This window comes from Vigna angularis, chromosome 9 (assembly GCF_016808095.1).
Source record: "Vigna angularis cultivar LongXiaoDou No.4 chromosome 9, ASM1680809v1, whole genome shotgun sequence".
Taxonomy (NCBI): Eukaryota; Viridiplantae; Streptophyta; class Magnoliopsida; order Fabales; family Fabaceae; genus Vigna; species Vigna angularis.
Window position 1 is genome coordinate 2023824 of NC_068978.1, and position 11997 is coordinate 2035820.

The window sequence follows — 11997 nt, forward strand, 5'->3', positions numbered from 1 at the left end:
TTGCAGACTGCATATTTTGATGGGCTAGACAATGGTTTTCCATGGAAAATATTTTATTATATTTTAAAACATCAAAATTAATTTCTATAATTATATTTTAAAGGCATAATAGGAAGAAAAAAAAACACACAAGAGAATCCAAGTAATGTAACTAATAATACAACTTAACTAGGTTTATAGGTTTACTAGGACTTAAACCAAATTTGTTTAATGAGTATACTTAATTTTATCCCCCTTCATTATATATATATATATATATATATATATATATATAAGAATAATAATATTAACAAACATTTAAAATATTATGATGGGTCTTTATATATAGAAGTACAACGGCATGATGAAATAAAAAAGAAATGGGAGATATGAGTCCAGTAAGATAAAGAAGAATGGGAGTTGCTCCCTCCACCCCCACGCATCTCTTCCTCCACCTCCCCTTTACGTTTTTGCCCCTTCCTCTACCTTTCCTTTACTATTTTGCCCCTCAGTAACATTTTATTTTAAAAATTATTGTTTTTTAATTTTATTCATTTATAACATATTTCACTGATAACCTACGTAGTTCCTTGTATGAATAAAATATTTTTCTGCAAAGCTTGGTGATCGTGAAAAGAATTATCAAGCAATCTTCCTCTTGTTCTCGGTGCAGTACGTGGTGCAGTGCGTTTATGGTGTAGTGTCCTTATTGTGGTTTCTCTCCATGTACGTAATCATAATCCTTCCTATAATCCCAAACCCTAAACCTTTCCCATACTTCCAATAATCTTTTTAATATCCAAGCCTATAATCTTTGCACGAGGAGTAAAATAAAACCGAAACGTAAAAGGAACACTGCCAGACGGATGACATCCTTCAACGGATGTCAACATCCGTTGAAGGCGAAACGGATGTCGACATCCGTTGAAGGCGAAACGGATGTCGACATCCGTTTTGTTGAGATCATAACCATTTTTGGTACTAAACTCCTTAAGCTCCGTCTTCCAATATGGTGCTCAAAAAAGTACCCGAACAGATGAACACAAAATATCGATGAAACAAAATTTGAAAATTTGTAATTAAGCATAAGTCTTGTCAGCTTTAGAAGCAGTGGCAGCAGCTTGCCCCCTGAGACGACCAGTTCTCCTGGCAGCAATGAGACCGACCTTCTGGCCAGGAGGAGCATCACGTCTGACAGTACTAGCATGCCCAATGTGCTTATTGATGACTTAAAAATAAGTGTTTAAAGAAGCTAATGGTGTTGAACTTGCCCAAATTAGCTGATAGAAAATTAATTATTTTTAACTTATTTTTTTCTTCTAAAGTGTACAAAGCGGCCTGTGGTGTTCTTATTGTAGAGCAAGTTATATTCTCAATACCAATTCTGTATGTTTATGTAATATCTATATCGTTTTGGTCATTTTAGAGGAGATTGATTTTGTAAAGTGGATGTTTGCTCCATGGGAAACTGTGCAAGTGTTTGAATGCATTTTTACACTCTTTTGGCAGGATCAAGCTTCCTTCTGGAGCGAAGAAGATTGTGCCGAGTGCATGTAGGGCAATGATGTCGAAACGGAATTAATTAAAATATTAAAATAAAAAAAGTAAAAAAATTTAACTTTAGGACATAATTGGAATTATATAAAATTGGGTTAGGACATAATTGGAATTATATAAAATTGGGGAGGTGGAGGGAGAAGCACGTGGGGGTGAAGGGAGCAACGCCCAAGAAGAATGTAAGGTTTTTCTGGGCCAATGGCCCTTGGAGGATTACAATTCAAATCCTCAATGCTCAAAACCCCAAAATATAAATAAAAAGATATTCTTATTTGATTAAATTTGATAAATTTTTGAAGGAAAATTTAATCAAGACTCCTAAATTAAATACATGTTTACTATCAATTCAAAAGTGTCTCATTATCATGCCACTTTGATATTAAGTGGATCCATTGCTTCAGAAAAAAATCACCATATTTTTTCGAAACAGGTGGTAAAATTTTTAAAATAAAATATCTGTTAACAATTTCTACAAGATTGTATAATCTTATGATAAAAATATAATTAAGTCTAATTGTCAACATACACTAGCTTTCTCTTTAACTTAATTTCCATCCCATTTTTTTAATCTTTATTTCATTCCCATCACTTTACTTAAGTTTCATTTATTTATTTTAATATATAAATATCACTTTTACTTTTAAAATTTGAAAAGAAAGATAAATGATAAATAAAAATTAAACATGCACTAGTGTTGTTCTTGAAGAGTCATAAATTCAACTAACAAATATGCTAAAGATACATAAAAATACTTTATATCCATAAACCAAAACATGCTACATGTACACCTGAATTTTTTTAAGGCTATTGCTTTTTGCACGTCCAGAGTTACTACTAGCATCCTATTATAATAGAAAAAGCCTAAAACACCCTTATCTGTACTATTACCGTCGCAACCTCCTCCATCATCGCCTTACTGGAAAGGAATAAAAAAGAACAATGCATAAAAATTTCATTCTATAGAACTTTTTTCGGAATGCATTTTATGCATTTAGAAAAGCTTTTCTCAAAACATATTTCATGTAGAGATGTTTCCCAAATTCATTAAAAAAAAATATTATATATTTTGAAAATGTTATCATGAAAAACTTATCTCAGAATTTTTATTTTGAAGATTCAATTCTAAAAAACTTATTCCAGAGTGTATATAGTGCATTTTAGAAATTTTATTCTAAAAATTTCATTCCAAAAATCATATTTTGAAAATTTTACAAAGCTTTGTTCCAAAAAGTGTTTGAAACATATAAATCCAAATTCAATCTTACAAAGGATGAAAGTAAAATTCAAAATTTCAAAACTAAAGCACACAATATAAGAAAAATTAATACTAACACACATAAAACTTTTACTTGACATTATCTTTTTTTATTTTTTACCTTTCCTTTTCTTTTAAAAATACAAAAACTTATTTTTTTAATAATTATTTTATCTTTATAATATCTATTTCATTATTATGATATAAACCTGAGTTCCACGGCTAAAATGGATAGACTAATTTTATTAATTTAGAGACAATTTATGTAAATTAAATCTAAACATCTGATTTTATAGTAGGATTATTATCCATGAAATTAGAGGTTGGAAATCTCTCATCGACTTAAAATAAGATGTGTTATAAATTTTTAAAAATAGCTATAAATTTCACTTTATAAATTATTGTAATTATTTTTTATAAATTATTATGATTATTGTGGGATTAGGTTACACTTAAATTAGAGTCCACATGTTAATTAACATGTTACTAACATTAACATATCTATCTCATGCCACCACAGAGGGTGTCATGCACCACTATCTTCTCTAAATTACTTGCCCCAACAAAAGAAAATATGAAAAAGTATATAGAAAGTGGCTTTTCCTAACTCTGACTGCAATAATATCTATTCTATTATCATGCTTTCGTGCAACCTCTAACCTTCTTTCCCTATAAATACCCTCTCACTCACTGCATGACCTCACAGATTATCTCAAACATTTGATCTGCTGCACTCAAAATGGCTGAGATTATGGTCATTTTTGACTTTGACTCAACAATCATTGAATGTGACAGTGATAATTGGGTGCTTGATGACACTGCTTTAACTCAAAAGTTCTACCAGCTTCTTCCTACCATGCCTTGGAACCCTCTCATGGTTACTTTTTTTTTGAAGTAGTGATAAAATTTTCAAGATTTTTTCTTTTCATGCTTGGGTTGGTATATTTTTGTTTTTTCTGAATCTTGCAGGATAGAATGATGAAAGAACTTCATTCACAAGGAAAAACCATTGAAGACATCGTTGAAATTCTGAAGAGGACACCAATGCATCCTTGCATTGTTCCTGCTATTGAGGCAGCTTATTCCCTTGGGTAAAATGACACAGTATTTTTGTTTTTACTTTCAATTACAAAACCATTGTCTGGTTTTTAATCTGCATGCTGTTTTTTTGGATACTTTTACAAAACCATTATATATACCTATTTACACCATTTTCATTCAAAACATGCATACAATGAGTTTATAGATTTTTTTTCTCTTATATGATATTTAAATTTTGTTATTTTTTACTCGATATGGAACTTAGATTTACACTTACATTATTTTTAACATCGAGAATTGATTCAGGTGTGATCTGAAGATTGTGAGTGATGCAAATAGTTTCTTCATTGAGACAATTCTGCAGCATCATGGAGTGTGGAACTGTTTCTCAGAGATCATTTGCAACCCCAGCTATGTCAAAGAAGGGAGTCTCAACATTTGTCCATACCATGATTATCTAAAATCTTCCCATGGATGCAATCTTTGTCCACCAAACATGTGCAAGGCAATTGCATTATTTCTGAACATCTATTTACTTATGGCCATGCAATTAAATTAACTCTCACATTCATTCTAATGATTTATAGTTTATCTTTTATGCTTTGAATCCCTGATTTATCACTTTACTTCCTCAATATTTATCATTCTAGTTATCTTATTTTCAGCTGAAAATAAGATAACTCCTGAAAAGTTCTGCAATATTTTATAGAAAATGTCAATGATCCATCAAGGATTAGATTATCAATCTTAAATAATAGTCTTTAAAGTAACAAGATTATCTATTGATTTACTTACATAATCTGTTTACTTTAGGATTATGCAGAACATAGAGTAATACCTTATGATTGTGTATTTATCATTGTACTGTAAATACTTCATTTGTTTGAAGTTTTTTTCCTGAGAAGTTGTGAAAAAATGGCTTGCAGGGATTGGTGATAGAAAGGATCCAAAAGTCCCAGGAAGAAGCAGGAAAGAAGAAAGTGATCTATGTTGGAGATGGAAATGGAGATTTTTGCCCAAGTTTGAAGCTAAAAGAAAGTGACTTTTTGATGCCAAGAACAGGCTTTCCACTGTGTGATTTAGTTTCAAAAAATTGCAATCAGATAAAGGCAGAAGTGCATGGTTGGAGAGATGGGAAAGAGCTTCAACATGTTCTACTCAATCTCATCAACAAAGCTATTGAAGAAGGAAACAACACCATTAACAATAATACTCTTCAAACAATCTCAGTTGATTGCAAATTGCTGCCAACTCCAATTCCAATTGACACTCATCAACCTTTGCCAAAAGCTCTCTCAGTTCCTCAATAAATAATCACAGCTATAATCTCCACCAATCTTTATATGATATATATTTCAAGTTACAAAAAAAAAGTGATAATATCTATGAAAAATAGTGTGTCTCAGACCACTTAGACATGGTGCCTTGAACTGAAGCTCTGAGGAAAAAATGAGAGCCTATAAAGCATTATAGGGTGTTATCAAGTTCTGCATTATTTTAAGGAATGTTGTTGCATTATGTGTCAATGTATGAGATGGTGTTTTGGTCCTTGACCATAATAAAAGACAGGAAAGTATTTTTTTTAACAACATTTTTTTTAACAAATATTTTATAATAATTTATGTGGTAACTTGTGATGGTCTGTTTTAAATTTACATACCAATAAAATAATAATACATAATTTATTGTTAAAAAATTATTAAAAAAAATTATTAAAATATAATGGTCCTAAACAATATTTTAATGAATACAAGTGTAAAGGGAAAAAGTAATTATTGTGGTGCTTGTCAAATAAACTTTTCAGTACTCAGTAAAAGCTTGAATTATTAGCTTAAAAGTTAAGAATTTGACCTGTGCCTTTAAACCAGATATTTTTGTTGCAGCACAGATAATTTTTTTAAAATGAATTTATTCTGGTAAGAAATTCCACTGGAAGCACAGCAATTTGTATCTTGTACCTAAAGGGAAATAAATATCTCTGGACTATAAACGCATATGGTTGGTGGCTGTCTACTGTAATAAAACAATTTTTTTTTAAGATAATTATTACTGAATATATGCTCCTTCCTGCCTCAAATATAAGAAAAAAAAATTCGTGCTTTTTTAATTTATGAAATAGAGAACATTGAATGAATGTACTTTATAATTTTGTATTATGTTGTTTGTTGTCTGCCAAATAAAGCACATGATAAAAATATGTTCTATCAATTGTGTTTTTATTAGGAAGTGGATATAAGAGAGTAAGTGAATGAAATTGAGAAGATTATGAGAATATGATATTATTTGGATTAAAGTATTTGAAGAGAAAGTTTATGAGAATTTGTAAATGATGTGAGAATGTGATAAATTTTAAAAAAATGTATTAATGGATAAAAATAAATGATTACTGATTTGTCTTTGTGTAAAAATTTAATATAAATTTAAATTTAAGTAGTGAAAATTATATTAAAATAAAATTAAATTTGTTAATGATAAAAAAATTAAAATTTCAAAAATAAAAGGAAAATTTATAAAAGAGATTTATAGGATTAAATTTTAAATATATTTCTTAAATAATAATTTGTATATTATTTTTATTTAAATTATTGTTAACAAAAAAATATATTAAAGTTCATATGGTAAATTGAAATAATTTTGAATAAAAAATACAATTTGTTAATATAAAGTCAATAAATTAAACTTAAAATGATATCAATCAATTTAATATCGTCCATCAATTATTAGAAATAACTTAAAATAATATGGAACCAGTATATAACTCGGTACGGTACAACTTTATCTTAAAATTAAGTCAGACTTAAATCCAATTATTAAGATTATATCAATCATTTAAAGTGTATCATAATTAAGTTTATTAAGAGTTTATTTACTATTGATCAATCATAAATATCTAATCTTATATTTAAGATATTCATTTATCAAGATGCACGTATATTAAGAATCTAAAATAGACAATGATATAATCAAATTATAATAAATATATCACTGATTGATTTTATGATATTGAATTAGATATAAAATTCAAGTATTAAGAAAAATCTTAATTTTTTTATATTTTGAATCGTCTTAAAGTAGTTTTCATAAAAGTTTAAATCTTTATTGCATTAAGGATAAACTGAAAATGGACATATATGCTAAGCACAAGACCATCACAAATTGGGCAATTATAGGACAAAAAATCAAACAACATACTATAATGATTGTGGTCAATGTCTAACATAAAATCTAATCTAAATCAATCTCCTTTTCCCTGTGCACCATGCCTTTTCCATCATCATTGTTAATTTGACATCTTCTTTGCTTTCTCAGAAATGGCTGAATTTGTTTAGTCTGTTCTTCATAGCACACGCAAATGAATCAAGGAAAAAAAAGGCTACAGAGATGCTCCTTTGCATATGTTTTTCCCTCTTTGAGTACTGTCTCTAACATATCATGCGCACTAAACAACCTTTAGCTTGCTTTATACCTCCATTAATTAGGGAATGCACACAAGTTGGATATCACTTGAGAAAAAGATAAAGCATGAAAGCATATAAAAACACTGTAACCATAACATAGATTATCAACCAAATAGAGAACACTAGCAAGTAGCAACGTATATATACTGCATTATTTTTCGTGATCATCCTTTGCTGACCAAGTCATTTTGCTAACCTTTTTATTGGAAGTTCTACATTGATTAGAGATAAGACCAATTTATAATATATAAATGAGATGCAAACCTCATCTTATAAGCTGATTTTGTGGAGATGAGTTAGACTTTAAACTCACTTTCTAATATTTTTTTTTTACACTTGTATAGGTATAACTTTATTATGTTTTGCACTATTCTTGGGTTACAACTAGATTTTGAAGTGTTTTAATTTTTGATAATGGGAAAAAAAGGGTTTGATGAAAACAATGTACTAAAATCATTCTCTGCAATGCTGGAACTCCTTCCGTAGAAGTAATGTATTCCATCTTTTGCCTCTTTGAAAACTTTAGATAAGTTGTGTTGTGGGAAATACATGTAGCATGCATGGAATCATGCTGCGTGCAGTTTAGATATCCACTGAGTGTTAGGTAGAACAACTTCTATGGAATTTATCACTAATACTAATTATCACTAATTATCATGAAATTATCATGAAACTAATTAGTTTAAAACAAAGTGTTATCAGCAATTGAATCACAATTAAATTGTCATATTAATTATCCAAACAGTAATTTAACTGAACAGATAAAAACCAACGGTGACGAAAACAAGAAGTTAAACATATAGATACATTAAACACTTGATTTCATAACCGAAATAAATAACAAAACACATTTTCGTTATATGAACAACTCGGATACAATTTAGTGATAAACTTTTACTGACTGAACATTGAATGTTTTTTTATAATATAAATTCCCCTTTGATCTATACCAACAACTCGACAATCACTCAAGGTAAAATTTATGAAATCTTTTCATAGGATCATAGTTTACACTTCATTAAAAATTTTAACTAAATACTTTTTTTAATTAAACAAAGTTTGTAATTGAACCTGTTTCAACGTATCAGCCATCAAAGCATTCTCAATTTAAGCACAGTAGAATAGTATTATTATCTCAGAAGAAGCATGGCACTCGTTGGTTCCGATTTTGAGGAAAACACTGTTTTAATTATTGTCAGAATCAGATGAGTGACTAGGCCTAGAAAATGGTCAGAATCAGATGAATTTAGACCAACGTATTTATTGATATTGCAATGAACTTTTCAAATTAGAAAGTGGTCCCTGTAGTGCTGATTCACCTCGTATGTTGACCACACCCGTAATCTCTGTAATAAAGCCATTGATAAAAAGAAAGTAATCTATCATATCATATCATATCATACAGAAATGTATTCCACTGTCAGGAAGGGATTTCAGTTTAGTCATTTTCGTGACCACTCAATTGATTTGATTCAATTCCTTTCCCGATTTTTCGCAATCACAGTATTTGTATTCTATCGTTTATACTGTATCAAATGTTTATTTTTGAACGTCAAGTTATAATGGGAAGTAATTCTACAATCATGATATATAAATGGAACATTTCTTTATAAAAACTATTATAAGTTAAACAAAGTTCTTTAATAAAATTAATAATTTTTCACATTTCACATTCTACACAACAATATTCTCAATCAGCATGAAGATATAGAAAACGAAACTAATAAACAATAAACCTAAAATTGGCAACAATGAAGGGGAAAATTCACAATCATTTGCTTTTATTGCAAGCATGAACTGCCTGGGAAATACTTCTACAAAGCCTAATAATTCTTGAGTACCCAACTCTCACTCTCGGTTGCAGTTCTTATCTAATCTACAAGCAATGATGGCAGAGACTTTTGTTTCCCACTAAAGCTAGAAGGATCATATATTTGAGATTTGGATACAAAAAAAGTTACACATCGGATTAAAATAAGAGATGAACATGTATTTATATACACATAAGATACCTTTATTGGTAAAAGACCTTTTAGAGTGGTATAAAAAACAAATACGTAAGAATTTGATCTATGTGTATGTGTGTCGTTTCTCTCTAAAATAAGAGGAAATCTTGAAACATATTTAGACAAATAACAAAAATAATTTTTAAGCCTAGATATGCAAGTGTATATTAAGTATGAACACAAATTCTGATGAAAATTGGATATGGAATTTAAAAAAAAATATATATGTGGAAAAATATGGAAAGAACTTTCTGCATAGTGTAAAGAAATTTTTTGTTTACCTGAATGAGAATAGAACTTTGCCTCGACCAAGTTTTTAAGCACTATCCGAGCTGATTGAATCTCCTCCACCACATCTAGCAAATTTCTTAGTAGTGAACTTTTTATCTACGTATTATTACAACAGAATGTCGGAAAATAGAATTCATCATTTGCTATATTCCGATACTTGATCCACAACATTAATGTAAATTTCCAGGGCCATATGAATCAGATATCGAAATAAAAATGTTAATTGTTAACAACCATCAGCTTCATTAATAACAATAAATGTAGTAATCTCTCCAAAAGGACAGAAAACATGAAATAAAAAATAAAATTAACCTACTACAAGAAAATTATCATAAGAAATAAAGTAATCAACCTGTGTTTCTCGTGCCATACAGCTTGAACCGTTGCCTTTTGTTGGTTGCGTGAGGATTTAAGACAAACACAAATGCAGAAAATGCATCCAAGTTTGGGAAGTTCTGAAAAAAAAAAAAAACAAAAACAAAAATGTTACAGAAAAGAAACTGGTATGAACATTGAACTTTGCAATAAAACAGATAAACAGTCAACCAATTACCGTTCCGATCGTTACATTATTCAAGCTATTTGATAATATTATGTTAGATTGACCAGTATTTGCTGTGAACCTACATTCCATCAAAATAAGCAGGAACTGACATATTTAGTCATATCATAAAAGATATACTTAGGCTCCAATTACAAAATAAGGATACAAAGCACAATTGACTTACCTTTGGGTTATATAACCATAATAATTGAGACCAACCCTGCAACAATCATCCGTGCGCTCAAAATCTTCAATTTCCCACAACTGGGAGAAAAAAGTAGAAACAAGATGATGTTATCAGGATTCAGAAATTGATATATATCTTGTATGTGTACAAGAGCCATATTTGAAGTCAGAAGACCTTCATATTCTGGAGTAAAGACTTGCAAGTCATTCTCTTCTGCAAATAATCAGAAACAGCTTTCATGATCTTGGTATAGCTTTGATCCCCTTCCATGTTGCAGTGTTCATATAAGAGTTCACTTAGGGCTTTTGCTATTGAATCCAAGGTTTCAAATAGAGCTCTCAAAATGGGTCACAACCCGCGAGTCAATCTGGTTCACCATGGGTTGGGTTTGAAAAAATTGTATTTCTTTTACGTGGATGAGATTTCAATCCGACTCATTTAAACTCGGTTTATGCGGATTGAACGTGGTAGGCTGGGTTGGCCCACCAACCCACCTACCTAATTTTATTTTATAAAAAAGTATTTATTATTTTTTTTTGTTTGAAAAAATTATTTAAGTTCTTTATTTTTAAAATTAATTAAATATCCAGGTTGGAAGTAAAATTTATTTAGATTTGAATTATAAAAAGTTTGTAATTTTTTTTTATTTACAAAAAATTTAATTAAGTGAGTCAGTGAGCCAACCCATGGTGGGTCGAACCGGGTTTGAATTTTTCTGACTCGCTAATAAATGAACCGGGTTGGATTGACTCACTAAGTGACCAATCCATGATGAACCGGACCGGATCGGACCAGATGACCCATTTTGACAACTCTAGTTTCAAGATCCTGCTTCGTTTCCAATACTTCTCCACAGAAAAGCTAGCAATGAACAATAAAATACTGCCAATTAAAATGAAATAGTACAATACATGATCAAGTTGCAGCATAAACAAGGAGATAAATGGAAAGTAAAATATATCATGCATCCTACAAAAGTTAGGACTGAGCATAATATAATTGATTTTTTATTCTTATTTAAGGTTTGGATTACTATCAGTGTTGTTTGTATCTTTAAAATATCAATATTTGAATATAAATAATGATAATATTTTAGTAATTTTAAATTCTGGTCAATTAATTTTTAGTAACTAGAAATTATATTACTCAGCTATCAACGATTAATCATTATACTTGAAAGATGTTTACAAATAATTTGGTTATAAATTATTTTAGTATATAAGGGATAGATTTTGATCGTGTACTAAATTGCTGAAGTTTGTTCAAAGGAGATTCCTTGTTAGCCCTTATGCATACGTAAGTAAAGCTGTTAAAACGGGTCATTTGGCCTGACCTGGTTCATTTATTAGTGAGTCAGAAAAATTTAAACCCGACTCGACCCATCACGGGTTGGTGAGTAAACGGGTTGACTCACTGGCTCACTTAATTACAATTTTTTTAAATAAAAAAAACTTACAAACTTCCTATAATACAAATTTAAACAAATTTCACTCCCAAATTTCACTTCCAACACGGGTGTTTAATTAAATTAAAATTAAATTTTAGTAAAACAAAATTAGGTAGGTAGATTGATGGGCCAACCGATCCATCACGAGTTCAATCCGCATGAACCGGGTTTAAACGAGCCGGATTGAAATTTGGCTCGCATAAAAAAAATACAATTTTTTCTAACCCAACCT

The 11997-nt window shown here is 29.7% G+C and overlaps 1 protein-coding gene and 1 pseudogene across 1 annotated transcript; one reads left to right on the plus strand and one right to left on the minus strand.

Moving 5' to 3' along the window:
• Positions 1-3508: 3508 nt before the first annotated feature.
• On the plus strand, positions 3509-5421 carry LOC108320549 (inorganic pyrophosphatase 2). The gene is made up of 4 exons (XM_017551995.2): positions 3509-3668; positions 3761-3882; positions 4139-4337; positions 4759-5421. Exons 1-4 carry the CDS (start codon positions 3531-3533, stop codon positions 5140-5142), a joined length of 843 nt encoding a protein of 280 aa, XP_017407484.1. The 5' UTR covers positions 3509-3530; the 3' UTR covers positions 5143-5421.
• A 3225-nt stretch (positions 5422-8646) lies between these two features.
• Positions 8647-10657, minus strand: LOC108320456 (uncharacterized; annotated as a pseudogene).
• Positions 10658-11997: the final 1340 nt, after the last annotated feature.

Bases quoted from the DNA above. Each gene is read 5' to 3' on its own strand.
- LOC108320549 (XM_017551995.2), top strand. From the start codon at position 3,531: ATGGCTGAGATTATGGTCATTTTTGACTTTGACTCAACAATCATTGAA. The intron at 3,669-3,760 runs GTTACTTTTTTT...TGAATCTTGCAG, and splicing joins TGCCTTGGAACCCTCTCATG to GATAGAATGATGAAAGAACT. The intron at 3,883-4,138 runs GTAAAATGACAC...GAATTGATTCAG, and splicing joins GAGGCAGCTTATTCCCTTGG to GTGTGATCTGAAGATTGTGA.